Below are 22,768 nucleotides of genomic sequence, written 5' to 3' on the forward strand. Positions count from 1 at the left end.
TACAACTGGAATTTTTTAAATGACATAAAATAGAAAATAATTTGAGAAAAAACAAGTATTATATGATTCTACTTATATGTGATCCCAAGAGTAGTCAAATTCGTGGGGAGTATAGTAGTGGCTGCCAGGGTCTGTGGGGAGTGAGAATTTAATGGACATGGAGTTTCATCTTGGAAAAATTAAAAAGTTCTAGAGAGGGATGGAGGTGATGGGTGCACAACAGTGTGAATGTACTTTATGTCGCTGAACTGTACACTTTAAAATGGTTAAAATGATAAATGTTATGTTTTATATATATTCACATATTTTCACAATAGAAAATAGTGTGTGTCATATTGTCAGAAAACCTTTTTCCCTGTTTTATGTGTGTATACTGGATTACAGTAAAAGTGTGCTTGTTATTTGGAGTTAGGGTTAAGACATTTGGAAAACAACCATTGTAAGGAGTGGAAGGAACACAGTGCAGCAGGCACACACGTCCTCCCGCGTCCTCTCTCAGCCATTCAGCACTCTCCTCGGATGGACAGAGCAGTGTTCATGCAGTGGGTAGAGGAGAATTTATATGAACCAATGTTGAGAGGCAGTGCCCTATTGAGATGAATGCCAATATGCTGTTGTGAGATCCCTCTTAGAAAGCTAAAGAGAATCACTTAACGTTAACCTATATAGCCAGTATGATACCTTGTCTTGCCAACAAGAAAAAGAGGGGTGGATTTTTTCCATCATTTTTTAAATTGCATTTTAGGTTTTGGGGTACATGTGAAGAACATGCAAGATTGTTGCATAGGTGCATGCGTGGCAGTGTGATTTGCTGCCTTCCTCCCCTTCACCTATATGTGGCATTTCTCCCCATGCTTTAATCAAATAGTGGACATGATGCTAAGTAGTTTATATGCAGTAGCTCATGTAATAATACTTGAAAAAGACAGGTCTAATTACTGTACTCATTTTGTAAATGAAAAATACTGAAATTTAGTCAGGTGAAATAACTCGCCCAATACTACAATATAAATGCAGTGCATACATTTTATTCTAGATTCTCCTACCCTGGTCATTCTCTGCTTAATATTTATGCTATATTATACTATATTATAAAATCTTTATTACCATAAAGGGATCCATAAAGAAGTTCAGGGCATCATTACCTGCTGTGCTGTAGAGGTTTACCCCAGAGTGGCATTCAGGGCTGGATCTTTAGGGATTGTGCCTAGGTCCCCACAGTGCCATTAAGATAGGATCAGTCTATGTCTAGATGTACTGGACACTCCTCGTTTAAAGAATTGATCCCCTCTATAGGTCACTCAGGACAGTTGGTAAGTAATTCTTTGGCTAAAACGAAGGAATAAATAAAACACCTGCCATCCTTTGCATTGTCTAGAATATTTCCACTGTTCTAAAAATAGCACTTAAATAGACCTCTGAACTTAAAGCTCTTTGAATAAACTACTGAATAGTGAATTGTGTTTATTACTATTTGAGAGGTCTTGCTTCCAGGAGCTATTTTCCAGCATGTTAAAAGTGAAGAGCACCAGGTAATTCTGTGAGCATTGCCATTGGCCATGAATTTGACCTATTTTAAAAGTCTTTTGGGAAAAGGGGAAGTGTTGAAATATAACTATTATAAGTTGTGAGTTTTTTTTACATCTCTATTTCTGCCTATTATGCATGTGATGTTTTACCTTTTGAGATCTGAATCAGATTAAAGTCCACTGTTGTACCTAATTAGGAGAATTATACAAATGTAGCTACTGCAAGTCTCTAGCAGGGTCATCACTCATATTTATGACTATTGAGTCCTGTTGTACTTAGACCTCTTTAATCCTTAGGTAAAAGATAAACACATACATGCTACTTTTATAGTATACAATGGTGATTTAAGAATATCAAAAACTATAAATGTGCTAATGAAAAAATAAAGTATATTTAAATTACATGTACTATATTTTGTGTTTAAGAAATGTGTGATTTTGTTGACTCCAATTTTTAAATAAAAGCCTTACTTTTTGAATATAGATTAACCTAGTAACCATTTTAGTCAGGATTCCAAGATTGAAGGAGTATCGCTGACTAGAGTAGTGTTACTGGCACTAATGCTTACTGGAGTATGATTTTATGATTCAGGAGTTACTGTATATACCTAAAAATATGTCTGGCTATTGCTTTGTGCACTTAATTTAGGAAAAGTGAAGGATTTATCAATTTGTTATAAGTAAAGATTGTATTAGATACTCCTGATGTTTTAGCAACCTTTTGCAATATGTTATAATATTTGCCACTCTTGGGAGGTAGAAAATAAATCTTGGAAAATCTTAGCATGTCAAAAATTATAATTGGCCAGAAAAATGCTTCAGATAAACACCTCAAACTGTGTACCCGTTTTTAAAAACTGGCCCCATAGAACTCTTGCCTGGATTTTTAATAATATTTTGACTAACATTGTACCCCATTTCTAAAAACTTTTATGAGTAGTATACGGGAAAGAATCCTAATGTGTAAAACACATGTACAACTAATATATTTTCCTGTTTCTGAATAAATACAAGTTTTAATTTTATCTTGACAATGAAATGTTTTGTTAACTCTACAGATAAATTCCTAGAAAGTTACTTGGATTACGTTCCTCAGTTATAGATGTTTTAAGAATATACTTAACTGCATTTTTTGCATAGTCATAACCTAGTGCTCCAGAGTCTGTTTTCTTTGTACGCAATGGAGATTTACTAGCATTGCAGTAAATGCTTACACCACATTACTGTAAACTCTTTGAGGTTAAACAATGCAGAAACATGTTGGAATGCTCCTAGCTTTCATTTTCACCAGCCTGTTCACAACCTCTTCCAAAATCCAATGGAAGAGTCACACCTCTGAAAATCCCACATGATTCCCCCATGCCATTAAACTCCTCTTGTGTTTCCGCTCTGGCAGCCTTTCCCACTTTCCTATTCCTGGGTGGTGGATCTGTTTGATCATTTTTGTAAATGTCTATGTATTGAGTATCACCGTGAGTTCTTTGAAAATCAAGAATTTGTTTCTTTAGTGTTTCCTGTCATAGTTCTCCCTAGAATACTATAAATCACAGTGCTTGTCCTTAGGCTCCTCATGGATTTGGGAGCCAGGCTGTGATAGCTACAGAGCATATTTCAGGTTGAAAAGAAGAGAGTGGAGGACAGTGAGTAATGGGAAAAGGGTAACATCGATTCAGTGATCCACAATTAACAGGACACACCTTGTTCTTCCCCAACGATCCCAAATTCCCAGGTCTTGTGCTCCTACTAGCATTAATGCAATCTAGGCAGCATGCTTCCTGTGCACTGGAACAGCCACCATGTGCAGACATCTTCCCTTCTATGGATGCCTTCACTATTCATTTTAATTAGATTTAACTTGTATAGGCTAGTCATGGTGGCTCGCACCTGAAACCCTAGCACTTTGGGAGACCGAGGCTGATGGATCACTTGAGGTCAGGAGTTCAAGGCCAGCCTGATCAACATGGTGAAACCCCATCTCTACTAAAAACACAAAAATTAGTCAGGCATGGTGGCAGGCGCTTGCAATCCCACCTACTTGGGAGGCTGAGGTAGAAGAATCACTTGAACCTGGGAGGCAGAGGTTGCAGGTGAGCCGCGATTATTCCACTGTACTCCAGCCTGGCCTGGACAACAAAGCAATAGTCCATCTCAAAAAAAAAAAAAAGATTTAACTTGTATAAAATAGTGTTAAGAGAATGGGCAAGCGAAGAGAGAACCCATGCATTGTAGTTGTCCATAGGACCCTCATTCTTCTGGACTTGGTCATAACTTTTATGGTACCTAGTACAGTATTCAGTGAGTACTTAATGAAGAATATTGACTGACTCCTATAGGAATATGTATGTGGACAATCTGGAGAAGTAAAACGAAAGTGAAATATTTATGTTGATATCAAAGTATTGGGTCTTTGAATGGCAGAATCATTCTCTGAATTGCATTGGTCTTAAACTAATAACGGAACAAATGCCCCATAAGTTTTGTGAGATGTGGATGGAAGCAAATTGATTTGGAGTTAGGTCAGCATGACTTGACAGTTGAGGAATGCTTTGAAAGTTTTCTGTGAACAATTCATAGAGAATAATCAATGTGAACTTTTTTTTTTGAGACAGGGTCTGGCTCTGTCACCGAGGCAGGAATGCAGTGCTTGACAGCCTTGACCTGCTGTGCCAAAGCAGTTCTCCTACCTCAGCCACTGAGTAGCTGGGACTGCAGGTTCATGCCACCACACCCAGCTAATTTTCTGTAGAGATGAGGTTTCTCTATGTTACCCAGGCTGGTCTCGAACTCCTGAGCACAAGTGATCCTGCTGCCTCGGCCTCCCAAAGTACTAGGATAACAAGCATGAGCCACCACACCTGGCCTAACACGAACTTAATTTTAAAAAACAACTAATTCACATCAGAAAATACAGAAGATTTGATAAAATATTGACTATAGGATTTTGAGTACTAGTTTTAGAAACCCTTATAAAAAGATATTTCACTTATGTAATATTGGGCAATTTTGGTTATTGAACTTCTTTTATCACCTCTTTCCCATAGCTCTGCAAGTGAGTCTGGTTCTCAAAGCACTTGTGATCCACTTGTGACTCCAACAGCCCTGGCTGCCTGTACCAGAGTCGACTCCTGCTTTACCCCATGGTTTGTCCCATCCCTTTGCGTTTCCTTCCAGTTTGCTCACCTGGAATTCCGCCTTTGTCATCACCTTGACCAACTAGGCACAGGTACTCTTTGCTTTAGCATCAGAATAACATCCGTTTAATACCTACCATTTTCTCTGGAGTGTCTTCCAGACAAAAGTCATCAGTCTTAGATCATTTATTTTCTGGAAGTATAAAGTGAGCAGTGGCAAAGTTATTCTGAGGTTGACTTGGCACAGGCATACCCTTTACTTCTGAACCAACTTATGAACCTATAAGTTGTCAGTGGTATTAAGCTGACATGTTTTTGAGCTACCTAATGAGAATTTTCAAGGAAGTTACAAAATTTGCTGGTTTTGTCATAATTCCAGTTATGATCTTGTAGTAGTCCATTGTCACACTGCTGATAAAGACATACCCAGGACTGGGAAGAAAAAGAGGTTTAACGGACTTACAGTTCCACATGGCTGGGGAAACCTCACAATCATGGCAGAAGGCAAGGAGAAGCAAGTCACATCTTAACATGGATGGCAGCAGACAAAGAGAGCTTGTGCAGGGAAACTCCTGTTTTTATATAACAATGAGATCTCCTGAGATGTATTCACTATCACGAGAACAGCACAGGAAAAACCTTCCCCGATGATTCAGTTATCTCCCACTGGGTCCTTCCCACACACATGGGAATTCAAAATGAGATTTGGGTGGGGACCCAACGAAACCATATCAGATCTCTTTATTCAGTATCCTGAGTCATTACATTAGTAGCAAACAGATTCCAAAAGTACTTGGTATTGCCCGATTTCAAAAGCATGAATACCTTCCACAAAAGATAGGCATAGTCTCAAATTAATTTAGAGGGTTCTCATTTTTTCAAGTTTAGAAGGATGTTTAAATTTTCCCACACACCAAAAGTGGCCTTTTATAAGTTTACTAATATTACTTAAGTAATTATTTCTCAAGCTTTATGTTCTGTACCAAACCTTTTCTAGGTGATACGTTTTGATTCATTTATTAGGTTTTTAACCTACAGGGAATGAAGGGAGGAGGAGAAAATCAGATTAAAACCAAACCTAACTGCTGTTAAGCATCTTGCCTTTTCAGCAAAAATGAAGTTGAACCTGCTTTCTCTACCTCTCTTTGAGTCATGTTTTTGTTTTTGTTTTTGAGATTTGATTGGCAGATACAGAACAGTTCTATAAAATTCTCTTTAGATAGAGAATCTAAATCTATCTGCTTTTCATATATTTATTGACTTCTGTGATCAACTTTTTGTTGAAACTAACTTTTGGACAACATATATTTAAGAGGCCTAATTGAACAAAACAGTTTGTTTGCAAATATAAAATGGCAATTCAAAGATTATATCTTCAAGAAATACTTTGAATTTGTTAAACACCAAAAACTAATTTCAATAATCAAAAAGTAAGTAGTTTGAATGTCATTTTACTCTTTATTTTAACAAAGTATTGGCTCATCTTAATTGCTGTTTTCCTTGTTGGTTTTCTCAACAGCTGCACCACAGTACCTACAGCCATTTGTTTCCGATAGAAGTATGCCATCTGAACTAGAATACATGATTGTTTCCTTCAGAGAACCACACATGTATCTTCGACAGTGGAATAATGGTTCTGTCTGTCAGGAGATCCAGTTCTCAGCTCAAGCAGACTGTAAACTTCTCGAGTGCAGAAATGTCACTATGCAAAGTGTGGTGAAACCCTTCAGCATCTTCGGGCAGATGGCAGTTTCCAGCGACGTAGTGGAAAAGCTGCTTGACTGCACCATGATAGTTGACTCTGTATTTGTAAACGTTGGACAGCATGTAGTCCATTCTCTAAACACTGCAATACAAGCTTGGCAACAGGTATGCACATTCCAGAAGTTTACAGTTTGTCCACATATGATCTTTTATTAGGTTATGTATCACTTCTGATAATAAGTTAAACGCAAACAAAAATGTGAGAGAATGAAGAATTTGATGGGCACCATTATACTTGAGGCCTTCTCTGTTTTGGCAAAGTGATGCATGTTATTTTTGAAAAACTTTGGAGAATATGGGTTCTCTACACATGCATTGGGGATCATGCCCACATTTTTGTGACTAATGTACCACATCTGTGTGGAAAGTAACATATTCCCAGAATTTTTTTCCAAGTATTGTGGCTTTAGTTTGCCAGAACTTCGACTTAGCTATGTATCAAATTGTCTAAGTGTCCATTACAGAAATAAAGAGCCTGTGTGAGCCTTTCTGATGATAAGCATTCCACCTTTTCAAACAAAATAAAAAAAGCAAAAAGATGAAATATGTGAGTACAATAGTCTTAGATTTTTTCTCTACTATCATTCTGACTCTTTTTGATTCACTAAAAAGTACTGAATGATGGATTTTTTTTAATCAGTTAGCCTTGATTATTTTAAATAATTTTTAAACTTTTATTTCTTATCAGAAATTAACCATTGGGATGAAGTATAAGTCTGTGATAAGTGGCATATTTAAAATGGGAAACCTGTCTGTGTCTGCTTCACAAAAGTAACTTCACAGAATATTTGGGTTTTAATATGTTGAGTAATTTTAGAACAAATCACTTCTGCTTTCCTTACTGATTTTAGTGTTATATTGTATTGCCATCAAGTTTGTGTTGCTGTTTAAGCTGAGACATTTCACCCATGTTTTGTATATGTTACACACATTTGTGCAAAGCTGGATCCCCAAGAGAAATGGTCCTTCATCCCCCATTGAGCTCCTTTTGGGATGGAGCAGTGAAGGGGTAGAGGAGCTTTAGTTCTCTAAGAATTTGTATGGGAATAAATGTTTTTCTTTATATGCATGAAGACCTATACAAGACCAAGGAATTAATTACCTAACATGGCACTACAATAGCAAAGGGAAAGAAGATAACACATCTGTTTTATATTTTTAAAATCTTTTTTAAGGGCATTCCATGGTTTTCTTGTTGCAAAGGACATGCGTAAAATAAGAGCTCGTGTGATCTAAATCTTTGCAGCTGGTTCAAATAGCCATGTGAAAAAAATCTCTGTGGCTCCAATTTCTGTTTTTTGGTCATATTTTGAACAATGCATTTAATAAAAAACAAACCTAGAAAATATAAAAGAATCATTGATAGAGCATTTAAACCCAGGATATTTTTGTCTTGGTATCAGAGCCATTATAAGGGGACTCGTGTGTAGCGACTACTGCAAAATGGCCTTCAGAAATGCCAGTTTCTTCCCAAGGTAAAAATACTCTCTTAGACACAGCTATACATATAAATAAAATATGGTGCATAAATATTTAAATGTTTTAAACTACATCAGAGTGTGAATGACTGACTGGCTAACATAGTGCCTTGAAGGAATATTCTGAGTTTTTTTTTAATGGAATTGTATATTTGATTAAGTAGAGCCATATGTCACATAGCATATTGCTGACAGGTACATTCTATGAATAGTTGGTTCTGATTTATACAGGGATTTGGCAATGTTAACATGAGCCACAAGAGAATATACTTCTGTAATTGTTGCTGTAATTTTCTTGTTTCCTCTCATGTCAAGGGTACTTGCCACCAAGTTTTAATGTGGTAGGCACGTAACCCTGTGTATTCTAAAGTAAATATGCAAGTGCACTACTTTGAAATTATAGGACATTTGACATTGAAATGGGCTTACAGAGAGTTATTAAGTTCATTGTTTCTAAGATGTTCTGAATGTGGTTTATTCCCTTTAGAAGGGGGAGTTTAGTTTCCCAAACTTGGTTTTTATTGTGTGTATACTGCTCACATGCAGTGTAATTGCTGCCAGTGAAAAACATGAATTTAATAAGCAAGCAAAGTGATGTGAGTTCTCCACATACTTTTTATTGGATTCATATTGGAGACAAGTCATTTTTACCCAGTGTGGATGGACCAGACAGTTGAAGCATGAAACAATTTGGCCTTCCACCTTTAGGTCATGAGTTCAAGATTAACAGAAGCCTTCATCAGTGTCTGATTTCTCTGGCTACAGATTTTCTTTTTTCTTTTATGAATGATGGTTGTTTTGTGAAAACAGATTAAGGATCCAAAATGCCATTTGCAGTTTGTTTTACATTTCTATATCACTTTCCCAGATTTGGACAAAATAGTATTAAAAGGGTTTTTTTCTTAAATTAAGGTTACACTTATGTGTCTTCCCTTACACCAAAATGGTATCTTTAATTGCAAATGCCTACATGACACTCCATGAAACTTAAATGTGGATAAGCCATCTTTTAATTACGATTCCAAGTGAGCATTCTGAGGCTTGACATCTATGATGTGACATCAAATACATACAAACTTTTAAATATTATAACAGAATTTAAAACATTCCAAGAAATGCTTAAACTTATTACAGTTATAATGAACTCCACAGATGAAGGAGCAGTAGAGAAACAGTTCCCTGAGGACTCTGAATATTCTTTAGAAAAATGTAAACAACCTCCTTGTGTTCTTTAATTTACATATTTTCCTAAAACCCTCATCATGTATTAAAGATCAGTTTTTAGAGATGAAGTAGTATAATTTTTTTTCTACTCGAGCCCCATCTGGTAACTTAACCTCTGTGTTAACAGAAGATTGATCCCAATTCATTATGAAAACTGAATTTTAATCTCAGGATGTGTAACTAAGTGGGAGATTGGAATCATATCCCTTTCTTCATGTCTGTACCCGGACTGAAAGGAGAGAAAATGTTTACAAGGAGAGCAGTTCATGTTGATTATATAATGCTAAATGGAAAAATCTCATCAAAACTAATTATATACTATGATTCCAGTTTGATTAAAGGTTTGCAGATAAATATATAAGAAAGGATTGGATAGGATAGACTAGAATAGTAACAGGCAGGACATTCAGAAGGGAAAAATTGTTTAAAGAAAATTCACCAAAATGTTAATAGTAATTATCACTGAGTTTAAAATTAAAGATTTTTTAAAATCTATACTTTCTGTATTTCCTAATTTTCCCCTCCCTTTCTCCTCCCCTGTATTTTCTAACTTTGTATAGTGAATATATAATTATAATTTTACAAATTAAATCTACTGTGGTTTTTGTTTATTTCCTAAATATTTATCGGCCAGGCATTATGCTGGATACTGGACAGAAAATTGTAAAGAGTACAGACCTGGTTGCTGCCCTTCTGCAGCATAGAGTCTAATGAGGGAGGCAGTTTTGAACCCATAATGGTACAAATTAACAAGTGTTCTGAAGGTGAGCTATAGACTCTTATGTAAGCATAAAATAGGAGAATCTAACTTGACCTCAGGAGGATCTCAGAAGGCTGTTCTTAAAACCAACCTTAAAACAGGAATCTGAAAGTTAAGTAGAAACAAATTGGTGAAGCAAGAGATGGAGAAAAAGATGTCCATGCAGGGGAAAGGCTTTGAGGCAGGAAGTAGTTTGATGTGTTGGATGAGTTGGAAGGAGGTCAGCGTAGTACTAGAGGAACTGGAAAACGCTGGTGGAGCTGGAGTGTCCTGAGCAAATGCCCTCAGTAAATGAAGAGTAGCTCAAGATGCAGTTGGAGGCATGGGCAGGGTCTGGATAAGACAAGACATCTAAAACTCAACAGCAGGCAAATTTTGAAATCATTGCTACCAACTAAAAGCCATAGTAGAGAGTAGTATGGTAGATGACGGATGATTGTTGTTATGAGTACTTTGTCTCCCTTAGCCAGAAACTTCTTTGGTGATTAGTGTGACTGTCAATCAAGGTTCAGTTCAGTGGGAATATATGGATGATAGCAAGAGGGCTTAGAAGTCCTCAGGGGCCTCCAGAAGAATGAGGTGTGTCAGGGCCACTTAACCACCTGCAGCATGGAGCCTGCCCACCTACTTCAAGGGCATTCTGGATGACTAGGAGTAGATTCTGTTTCCCAAGATGAGTCTGTACCCTGATAGGCACAAGTCTGGTCATGCCCCAGGCCAGATTCCAGGTATATTCATCTGTAGTCTGGAATCAGATCAACTCCAGAGTCAGTGTAAGCCAAGTTGCAGTTTTCATGAGATATAATGTTAGCTGGCTTCATGCCTCCTGTGTACCTGAATCACTGTGCTTCTAAGTTGTATCTCTGTTTACTCCCCTACTTCTAAGTAAAGTAGCAAATGATGTAGTGTGGCATTTTGACATTATTTAGATACATAGGCAGGAAATAGAGGCCAACTGGAGAAGCCTCAGTTACATGTTATCTCCCATTATCTGCAAATTAATTAACTACTTATGATCTTTTTCTTATATTCTCAAGTAATTATTTATTTAGCATTCTTTTAGTTTACCAAAAGTATGTTTATTGTTTTTAAGCCATAGCCTAACCAGAGTGATAAAAGAGTAAGCACAGAAATACTTTATCACTTTGCCATTGTTTTAATGTAACAGCAACCAGTGGAGACACCATTAAATGAGAAAGGAGGTATCAACACATGAATGTATTATTAATTTGCTGCGCTTTAGCTGACTAATGAAGGATTTTAGCTGATTGATGACTATTAACTGAAACAGATACTGAAAACTTTCAACTAACATTATTTCTCATGAAAACTGCAACTTGGCTTACACTGACTCTGGAGTTGATCTGTTTTGTATGTTCAGCCTCTTAACAATAGAGGGAAAGTTATGGTTTTTACATCTCTCCCTGAGCAGATTTACACACACACATATCCACCCTCCCTCTTAAGGGATCTGGGGATGTTTTACCTAAATGATTCTTACTTTCTGTAGGGTACAAACTGTGGCTTTGGTAATTGGTCTTGATTGTTGAGTTTAGAAGGCCGGGAACATGGTAATTCTAGCCTCCAGTACTCTGCTCAAAAACGTGCACTACCCAGTATAGCACTCTTTGTAGCATGTTAATTCACTTTAAGAAATGTTAAAAGTTTGAGGGATCTCATTGTTCTTTTACTCTTCAGTGTGTATGATTTATTTTGAGGGAGTATAAATCAAAACACATTCTTGGAACATTTAAAATCTCTTAAAGGTATTTTTTTGTGTGTGCTTATCCTGGCAGTATAGAATACTTTGTATACCAGAGCTAATGACAACAGATCTTTTAGGGTTTCTGTGTTGTAACAATCGCCACTGGGCAGACAGCTGCCAAACATCTTGCAATTAATCTGATCCACATTGGCTTTCGTATCCTTTTTCTTTCAGAACAAATGCCCTGAGGTAGAGGAGTTGGTCTTCAGCCATTTTGTGATCTGTAATGACACACAGGAGACACTGCGGTTTGGCCAGGTGGATACTGATGAAAATGTTCTGCTGGCGAGTCTCCACAGTCACCAGTACAGCTGGCGCTCTCACAAATCCCCACAGGTATTTGAGAAACACCCTTACAAACAGCCATTGTTAAGGTTGGGGATTCATTTCTTCTGCACTTGTGTGCCTGTCCAGTTATTTCCCTTTTTAAGTCTCCAAAGGAACCACACAGTGTAGCTACATCTGACAGAAACCCAAGAGGGTTTAGAAATGGGAGCACAGGCTTCTCTTGGACTGGAGCATTTTCCTGTTTAGCACGCACTTGGGGGGCAGCAGGGTGTGGTGATGAAGAGGCTGACTCGAGAGCCAGGTTTGGATCCTAGCTCTGTGTAACCTTGCTCTACTTTCTGTTCTTCAATTTTTTCATATGTAAAATGGGGATAAAAGTAGTACCTATTTCATAGGGTTCTAAGGACTAAGTGAATTCATATGTATAAAGCATTAATATGTACACATTATGTGTTAGATATTATTATTCTTTGTTTCTTCACATTTTTTTCTGTGTGTGTCCTTGGTACCAGGCACGTGCTAGGCACTGGGAATTCAAAGACAGGTAAGTCACAGGCCTTGCCCTCCAAAGACGGCTCACCATCTGTGATGCAGTGAGGACAATGACAAACTATGTCCAAGGGAACACTGAGAAAAGACATACCAAAGGATGTCTGCTTTCCAAGGAGTCTAATTTCATTTTCCTGTCCCTTTAGATGGGAATAATTAGGGATATGTGCCCTGCAGCGATAATACGAAGATGAATTAAATACAAAGATGTAGTCTTAAGTGAGCAAAAGAAATCCTAGGAAGTACTCTCAAGAATAATGTATTTCTTAAGCTGCGGGTAATAAGGAAACTACTGCTGCTTGTGATTAAAAGAAAGTCATTAGATTAGAGAACAAGTTTTCCCATCTGGTCTCTAGACCAGCCTCAGAATACATTATCCCTCGGGCTCCATCTGAGGGTAGCTAGATTCTGATTTCTTACTTGTTTTTTCATCAGATTGCCACACTATTGGTATACAATTTGGAAAAGTAGTTATCATGCAGCTTTTCTTATTTGAATATATTTACTTCACATTAATCTGGCAGGACACTGAAATACATGTCTTTTTTTCATAAAAGTGTTTTCAAAATTTTCTTGTATGATACGGTATTGCACTCATATTTTTAGGGTAAATCACATGCCTTTGTTTTCTAATTTTCCTCTTGAGAAATGTCTGTGTTAGAAGTGTTTAAGTTGTTTTCCACTTGTAACATAGTTAAAGGGTGTTTTATTTTTTTCAAAATCGTCTATTTTTAAATTTTTTTTCCTATGGATTGCAAAAGTAAGAGCATACAGGTACACTGACAAAACTGAACAAAAAACACCTATAATCCCAACCACCTAGAGATAACTCATGGTAATACTTGCTGTTTAACCTTTCAGATCTTCTAAGTTTCCATTGTCATTGCATTCCCAGCAATGAATTATGAGGGACAGGAAAGAAGCCTCTGAGAAGCTGCAGTTAAGTGTAATTGTATACTGTACCTGTAGCCACTTTACTGTTGCACATGCAGCAAGCTCCAGGCCTTAGCTGCTAGAAAGCAAAGCAGAGGAAGCTTAACTCTCCATAGTCATTTGAAGATGCATAGCTTGCATATCCATCAGAGACTCTTAGGATTCCCTGGACACTGGAGGCAGGATGGGAAGGGTGATTATAACCACTGGCTCAGGAGGGTGGGGAGCAGCAGTTTTCACATTACAGACATATAGTTTCTGTGTCAGCAGGAACGAATGAATAGACAACCACTGTCACCAGCACCTTTCATTTTCATACTCCTTTGCACTATTTCAAAGCCTTCTTGTATTTTTATTTATACAAGTTTTATTTTCACAGCATTCCTGTGCAGTATGTATTACTTGTTGTGCATATTTTATAGATAAGGAAACAGATAGAAATGTTAAGTTAGGTAGTGGTAGAGTTAGGATTGAATTCCTTATCTTTTGATTCTCAGTACAGTGTCACTTCGACATTGTCTCACACCCCTAGGTTTTGGCCACATGATTTGTCTATTAGAATAGCCAAGCTGTGAAGTTTGAAAAGAAGGGCTAAGAAATCACTGAAATAGTAGGCCACATCTAAAGTTAAACCTATAGGGGGATTCTTAGTCCAAGTATGAATGCTCGCAAAGTCTTAACTGTATTACCAAAAATAAAAGGAGCTTTTTAATGACAAACTGTAAACATAAAACAGATACCTAATAAACTTTGTATTTTCTTTTAAATTTGTAACTGCATCTTCTGGATGCAACTATTTAAATAAGCTGCAGTCATTATAATCTTCTTGAGACTAAAACCTAGAGGATATTTATGAAAAAACAGTGTCTCTTTACTATATTTCTGTATGCTAATGTAAGTGTGTTTTAGGACCCTCTGAAGCCAGAAGCCTTAATGGGCCCGGAGGGTCTTCATGGAATTCCTTACATTCCCAGTTGCAAATTCTGCTGTGTTCTAATGAGAGGCTACATGAGGATCAGAAAAACTAGCCACTCAGCTTCAAACTGCACCTGGAGCTTGTCATAGATGCACAATTGAGCAAAATATTCCTTTTTCCAGACTCTAAGTCATATCCTGCATTGCCCAGCAAGCTTCATTTTAGGAACATTTGTGTCTACATGTTTGTGCTACCTTGGGTGTTAGTCAATTCATAGTCTCAGAGAGGATTTCTAAAGTTCATGGAACTGAACTCCACTAAACAATGTAACTAACATTGCAGAGATCAAGAAAGTGGCAGTGACACCTGGAAAGGTTTCAAAGAGGTCAAGATATCTTAAAACCACACAAGAGGTTGCTAACAACAGTAAGTCCCAATAGGATGAAAAGAAACATGGACACAACCAATTCTAGAAATCCAAAGCTGACAAACCTTTTAGAATTGAAAGTCATAAAATGCTCCTTATAGTTTCTAACACATGCTCTGGGGCAGAATCACTTAACATTCTGGATATCTCACAATGATTTCTTGCCTAAACAAACAAAGGAAGAAGAAAACTATTTTCTAGGGAATAATTGAACATATTCAGCTGCACAGAATCATAGATGCCATCACAAAGGGCCCTTAAATATTCCAGTTCAGTAGACTTTAGATCAGGTTGGATGAGAACAGTAACCAGAAAGGGAGTGGTCTTCAAAGAAGTATGTCACATGATGCTAAGTTGAATCTAGGGACTAGAAGTGTGAGTTTATGGAATGTTTCCCCACAACATAGCCAGTATGTGCAGTTCATAGTCAAGGGAAGCTTTGTTTAATTTAGACAAACCAGCTATAGTGACATCTCCACCAACTAATAGGATTTATGTAGAGACTGTTTAACTTCCTTTTCTGGTTGATTGAGAGCACCGTTGGTTAAACTGCTTGGAATAGCATTGCCTTTATCTTGTATACGAGGATTTATACTTGCTTTTAGCCTCAAGCATGTACAATTTTTGGATTATGCATTTTTTCAGAATTGTAAAATTCTAGTTACTATTGACTTAATTGTAGTAATCACAAACCATCAAGCAAGTGGAAATAGGCTCTAGACAGAGCTATGGAAAATAATAAAACATTTATCCAAAGTGAATATAACAGAAGTTTCATAAGCTCATGAAAAAATACCAGATATTTAAAACTGCAGGTCAGGCATAGTAGTTCATGCTTGTAATCCTAGCATTTTGGAAGGCTGAGGCAGGAGGATTACTTGATGCCAGAACTTCTCAAGACCAGTCTGAGCAACATAACAAGACTCAATCTCTACAAAAAAATTTAAAAATTAGTGGGGTGTGGTGGCACATACCTGTAGTCCTAGCTACTTGGGAGGCTGAGGCAGGAGTATTATTTGAGCCCAGGAGTTCAAGACCAGCCTGGGCAATATTATGAGACCTCATCTTAAAAAAAAATGCAAAATATAACAAGATAAGAATTAATTTTGATGAGCGCCTTGGAAACATTCATTAAACAGAGTGACACATAGTGACAAAAATATAAATCCTGTATTACTTTAAAGCAGAGGAAGCAAACTTTTCCTGTAAAGGGCCAGATAGTAAATATTTTGAGCTTTCAGGATTTTACAGTCTGTTGCAGCTTCTCAACTCTGTGTAAAATCAGCCATAGGTGATACGTAAATTAATGAGTGTGGCTGTGTGCCAATGAAACTGTATTTATGGGCAATAAAATGTAAATTTCATCTAATTTTCACACATCGTGAATATTATTTTGATTTTGTCCAACCATTTAAAAATGTAAAAACCATTCTCTGTTCACAGGCTATCTAAAAATAGGCTACATGCCAAATTTGGCCTATAAGCCTAAGTTTGCCAACACTTGCTTTAAGATTCCTCAACTGATAAAATTCATTAGACTAAAGGTTTGATTTAAAATTGTTTTCACTCTGACATAACTGGTATTCTTATCATTTGAAAGCTTGGTACAAAGTTCCAGAAATTGAGAAATGACAGATAATAGTTTAAATCCAACTTTTATGTCATTAACTTGTACTCACCAAATAACAGTGAAATATTTTTTATTATACTCGTTCTGGTCCTAATCAGTGTATAACAGAAAGTTTCTTTTTGAATGTAACAATATTTTAAAATGAGATCTGGTCATTTTTTCATTTGTTTAAAAGGGAAAGCAGCAGGTTTTGACTATCTGACTATCTTTTAGTACTTCCAGCCAGTTGTCAATTTTATTAACGAGACTATAATTCTTACTCAGTTACTATGCTTTACAAATTTGTTTATATAATCCATGTATACATACATATTTAGAGAAAAAGCACATTTCTTGTTGCCACAATAACAATTTAAAAACTTAAAAAGCAGACTTGGGAGACAAAGAAATACTCTGCATTGGCAAAGCTGATAAATTTTTCAAATGTTCTCCTATGCGTACATGCATGTTAGTTTGTTTAGAAAAGGCAAATGAATAGACACTATTCAAATGCATAATCCTCATATACAAGATAAAGGCAATACTATTCCAAGCAAAAAGTTTGCCTCTTCTGCTTTAAAGTAATACAGGATTTATAATTTTGAACACACTGAAGTTGCTAATGGAATTGGTACTTTATTTCTAGAAAGCAATTGGGTAAGAAACTTCAGAGCTATTAAAATTATCATAGACTTTGATGCAGTAAGTCTCCTAATAGTAATCTACCCTCTGGAAAGAATGCAAATTAAAACAAAGATTTTTATACAAAAAACTTTATCACAGTTTATCACAAAAGATTTAAAGCAACAAAATGTTCACATTTAAGGAGTTAAGTAAAATATGGCATATCTGTAAAACTATCTTATAGATATATTATGGGATCTTTACATTTTTACGTGGAATAGGGGAAGTGCTACCTACCATATAAGTCAGAAAAGCAGAATATAAAATTCTATATATACAATGTGATCATAACAACACACAAGCAAATGCATAAAAAATACTGGAAAAAGACATGTCAAAATGTTATCAGTGGTTGCCTCTGAATGTTGGGTTAAGGTGATTTTTTTTTTTTTTTTTTTTTTGAGACCATATCTCACTCTGTCACCAGGCTGGACTGCAGTCGCATGATACTGGCTCGCTGCAACCTCCACCTCCTGGTTTCAAGCGATTCTCCTGCCTCAGCCACCCGAGTAGCTGGGACTACTGGTGCACACCACCACATCCAGCTAATTTTTGTATTTTCAGTAGAGATGGGGTTTCACCATGTTGGCCAGGATGGTCTCGATCTCTTGACCTTGTGATCCGCCTGCCTTGGCCTCCCAAAGGGCTAAGATTACAGGCATGAGACACCGTGCCCAGCCTAGGTGATATTTTTCTATTTTTGTCACATTTTTATGTACTTTTCAACTTCTTAATAAGGGCAAAGAAATTAAATTTGAGACATTAAGCACCCCACTGCCCAAAATTCACTTACAGACTAAAAGGAACTTCAAATACTAACTCTTAGGAACAGCAGCAAGTGTAATGATATATCAAGAGGGGTTATCTTTATTACTTCTCATACAAACTGTTCCAATAGTTTCCTCAATTGTTCACTTAGTTAACAGTTTTGCAAAAAAACTCTGATTTATCTTGCAGACTACAGCTCAAGTAATTTTCCTAAATACTTTGATTGTTATACTTTTCTGTCCAGGAACCATCACAGGCTACACTATGATTTATTAAAGAATATCCAAATTATCTGGCATTCAAGGCCTAACTCAGTCTTTTCACAGACCCTCTTGTCTGCCATTAATTCTCTGTAGCTGTTTATTTAGTCTCCTTCTCATGCGTATTTTAATCAGTAAATTTTCTTGTATTATCTATTGCATGTAACTATATACGTTCTTGTAAGGAACTCTATTGAGGAACCCAGAAAAGTAAACAAATTATTATAGACATGACCAGTATCTATCAATCTATCAGGATATCATTGCAATAGTTCAGGACAGAGAGAAATGAGGGGTGACCAATGGAAACACTAGCCATAGCAAAGAAATGCCAGGGAGTCAGGAAGTAAAATCAATTGCATCTAGATATGAACAAAGTCTTAATGAGAACTCAAAGGAAATGTTTCAAATCCGACATGAGTATGGGAATCTGGCAAGGCTTCCTGGCAGAAGGGATATTTGCATTACATGTCAATGCCTAGGAGTTAGCTAGGTCAATGAAGTAAGGGTGGAGGCAATATTCCAGCTAAAGGGACCAAGATATGTGAAAGCCACAGAGACATGAAACAATATGGCATGGAAGGGGAATTTGACTAATTTTACCACAGTGTAGAGTATATGTGTGGAGCTGCAAGAGGGAGAAATAGGCTAAAGCCATGAGGGCTCTTGTATGCTGTGCTAAGAAGTTTTAATGCTCTCTTGAGACTGTGATAGCACGAAGGTATGGCAACCTATGTACCCAGAGAGATCAAAGTTAGCTTTCCACAGAAGCTGAATTTGAAGGATAAGTATAGGGTGGCCTAGTGCACAATAGTGGAGGGAGTACACCAAAAAGAACCAGGGAGGTATATGTAAACAGCAAGTTATGGTCAAGGGATTTCAGGTTTTGTGCAGTGTCACTCAGTCATAAAAATTCTAGAAGAGATAGGTGCTGGTCCACTGGCTCTTAGAGTGGTAGTGATGGAGAAGCCCTGATTGTAGGATTGGCCAACTTTCATGGTGTAAATACTCCAAAGCTTATTTCAAGCTGTGAATGAGTTGACCACCAGTTTGCAAAATCTCTGAATACTTAATTGCTGGTTTTCACAAACAAATATGAGCCAGCTCCAGCACACCAGTGTCTGGAGGAGTTATGTTCTCAAGAGCCTAGGAGTCTATTTCAAGAAGATATACAAATATGTGATGGGCAGCTCTTGGCTACTGAACGGGTTTAAGTAGAGGAATGCCAGGATCACAGATGAATTTTGGAAAAGTTCTACTAGTGTATTTGAGAAGATAGTCTAGAGAAGATTGAGAATACAAGCAGAGACTACTATGAGCCCTGCTGCATAGTCCAGGAGTAAGAGAGATTATAGTAGCTGAGCTAAGACAAAGTAGAAGGCATTAAATGGTATAAATGCCTAAGAAACTAATATTTCTTTGAATAACAGCAATACGTTCTGAAAAGAACTTAAAAACAAACAAACAAAAAACTACCTGAAGGCTCTGGAGTCTAAATAAAGGCAGATTTTGGAGAGGAGTCAAAACTTTGAGCAAGTAATTTACAGGATGACTTTCCCATTTTTTGTGGCTTTGCCTTGAGGGCAACTGCAGTCACGGCAGAACAGGGGTGGCCTATCATCTTTCTGGCCCAGGACCAGGGGAATAGCCCAGGCATCTAAGGCTGCTAGAGAGTGAAAAGAAAACCCTGGAGAGGAGAAAGCCATAAAATGGGAACGTAATATTTTAAAACTTGGCCCAACTGTTCAGCTGAGTGCTGAACCACACACATGCATGGGGCAAACTGAATGCAGTTTGTATCCAAAGCTTAAAGAAGTAAACTAATCTGAGCTGCTGCTCACCCAGGTATGAGAATTTCCAGTTTGAATCTAAACAAGTTGGTTACCTATTAACTACAAACATCAACATTCTTTGGTATAGTCATAAGAGAATCCAGAGTCTCCACAGCAAAACATGTACAATGTCCGTAATATAACCCAAAATTACTTGACAGATGAGAGTCAGAAAAAAAAAATGTTACTTAATTTTGTTAAAGAGCAGCCTGGGCAATATGGTAAGATCCTGTCTCTACCAAAAAAAAAAAAAAAATTTAGCCAGGCATGATGGTGCACACCTGTAGACCCACCTACTCAGGAGGCTGAAGTGGGATGATTGCTTGACCATGGGAGGTGGAGGTTGCAGAGAGCTGAGATCATGCCACTGAAGTCCAGCCTGGGCAACAGAGCAAGACCCTGTCTCCAAAAAATTAATTAATTAAAAAATATATATACATTTGGAGACAGGGTCTTGCCCTCTCCCTATATATATAAAATATATGATGGAAGAAAAAAGTAAATTTGAAGATACCCGGAACATTGTTATGAAACTACTGAAAACCTAAGATAAAGAGAAAATTTTGAAAGCAGCCAGAGGAAAACAACACATTACTTACAACACGTTAGGAAAACAACAATCAAATTACTACGGACTTCTCTTTAGATACCATGGAGGCTAGAAGACAATGGAACAACATCTTTAAATTGCTGAGAGAAGGTTTAACTTGATAGAGGTCTGTTTGGAAGATTTTTGGGAGGTTAAAATCACCAGGATTTGATTATTGATCATGGAAGAGAAGGGTCTGGTTTGACTCTGAGAGTTCAGACTTAGGTGACATGTTGGTAATTTTGCTATTGACCAAGACAGGGAACTGAGTAAGACAATGTTTGAGAGACAGAAAATGGGGCAGGGTGTAAGAGCACAACAGAGTAATCCTGAGAACCATTTTGTATACACTGAGTTTTAGGCTGCTTTGGAGGGCAGGAGGGATGGTATGTTAGAAAAAGCACAAATTTGAAGCCATAAATATCTGAGTGTCACTCCTAAGATTTGGTAGCTGCGTGTAAGAATGGACAATTTCTTCATTTCTTGGAGCTTTAACTTCCTCTTCTGCATAATTAAGAAGTTGTTGTAAATATTCCATGAAAAACATTTATAAAGTTCCTAGTAAAGGACTCAGCTTGGTTGGGTGCAGTGGTGGTTCACGCCTGTAATCCCAAAACTTTGAGAAGCTAAGGTAGGAAAAATGGCTTGAGGCTAGGTGTTGGAGACCAGCCTGGGGCAAAATAGCAAGACCCTGTCTCTACAAAACATTTTTAAAGTAAAAAGAACTTTGTTCTCTATAACCAGAGTTCCTTTTTAGTCCTTTTTCCCTAACTAGACATCCAAGTGGACAGGTAGAGTAGGCAAATTGGATGTAAGAGCCTGGAGCTCAAAAGAATAGTCTGACCTGGAGATATAAATTTGGCCTGTTATTGGTGCCTAGCTGGAAGTGGGAATAAATAAGCATGCCCAAGGAGAGCTAAGAGAAGAGTTACCTGGCACTGCAGAACAATTTACAATGGTGAAACAGGCAAACGATAACTACAGTAGACATTTCCATGCATAAAAGGAGAAAACAGAAGACACACAGGAGTTCCTGGCCCATAGAAATTCTTAAATTCAATCAGATAATGTTGGAAGTTTCTTAATTAGTACTCAGTACTACTCCTGCTTGGAAATAGCTCTCCATTGCTCATGGCTTTGTGCACTTGGCTGCAGCCTCTGAGTCACCCATTCGTTTCCATGAAAAGTAGCTTTTGTTTGTACCTTTTAGTTTTCCCAGCCTGCTTTCTGTTGGTAGAATTTTGAAGGTTCAGAGGCCTCTTTCCATTTTGTACTGTCTTTGTCTCTTTCAGTCTAAGTTGGCTGTGTTTCTGCCAATATTATTCTTTAAACAACTTTATGGGTCTCTTGTTGTTCTTATTGAGGTTTACTATATTAGACAAAATTACACCCATGTATCTTTTTTAAATAAGCCCTTCTCTACTTTAAGATTCTTCTGGCATTACTGAGGGACATCATCTGTAAGTGTTTTAGAACTCCTTTTGTTTAAATAGCTCTCTAAGCCCATCAATTTCAGTCTTTCTAAGGTTTTAACAAAAAAATTTACAGGTATATTCTTTGTTTCATATTTAGATCCAGCTTTTCTGGCTGTATCCTGGATTTGTTCTTTGCCGGGAAGCCATTTCTTGATTTTAGCACTATTTGCATCTGATAAAGCTAGGAACTTTCAAAATAGTAAATCTTGGCTCCTTTTTATCTGATAGTTCTTCCTTAAGCTTATATCTCCCCTAGTGGATTGTAATATTATCAGCAGGTAGAAGCTAGGAGGCACTTCAACACTGCGTGGAAATCTCCTTAGCTAGATCATGTAGTTTATTAGGCACATTTTCTATTTTCCATGTTACTGCAGGTGATAGTGTTGAAAAACTTTCTGCCACCACATAGCAAGGATCCCCTTTCCACCCATTTCCGATAACATTTTCCTCACTCCCTAGCTGGCAGTCTCCTCTAGGGCCATCATGTTTCTGTTAATAATCTCTCTGAAGTACATAGACATTCACTAACACTATTCCCAAGTTCTTGCAGTTTTTACTCACTTTCCAGTTCCAACCCTCCTCAACATTTTAGGCTTTTGTTACAGTAGTATCCCATTTATAGATACTAAATCTCTATTAGTCACCTATTGCTGTATAAAAAATTGCTCCAAAACTTGAGTAGCTAAAGCAACAAGCATTTATTATCCCACAGTTTTGTTAGTCAGGAATTTGGGGCATGGTCTAACTGGGTGGTTCCAGCTCAGCATTTCTTATAAGGTAATCAAAG

At 37.2% G+C, this 22,768-nt stretch overlaps 1 protein-coding gene across 6 annotated transcripts in view; it reads left to right on the forward strand.

Annotated features, from left to right (window-relative positions):
- Positions 1 to 22,768, forward strand: part of VPS13B (vacuolar protein sorting 13 homolog B) — an 839,649-nt gene that overhangs the window by 738,772 nt on the left and 78,109 nt on the right. For all 6 annotated transcript variants that reach the window (XM_012455820.2, XM_021675751.2, XM_021675750.2 and 3 more), the window contains exons 41-43: positions 4,571 to 4,752; positions 6,180 to 6,529; positions 11,826 to 11,987. In XM_012455820.2, the coding sequence (XP_012311243.2) occupies positions 4,571 to 4,752; positions 6,180 to 6,529; positions 11,826 to 11,987 (694 nt within the window). The remainder of the gene's footprint in view (positions 1 to 4,570; positions 4,753 to 6,179; positions 6,530 to 11,825; positions 11,988 to 22,768) is intronic.

The sequence above is a fragment of the Aotus nancymaae genome, unplaced genomic scaffold (genome assembly GCF_030222135.1).
Source record: "Aotus nancymaae isolate 86718 unplaced genomic scaffold, 86718_ANA_hifiasm-v0.15.2.pri h1tg000036l, whole genome shotgun sequence".
Taxonomy (NCBI): domain Eukaryota; kingdom Metazoa; phylum Chordata; class Mammalia; order Primates; family Aotidae; genus Aotus; species Aotus nancymaae.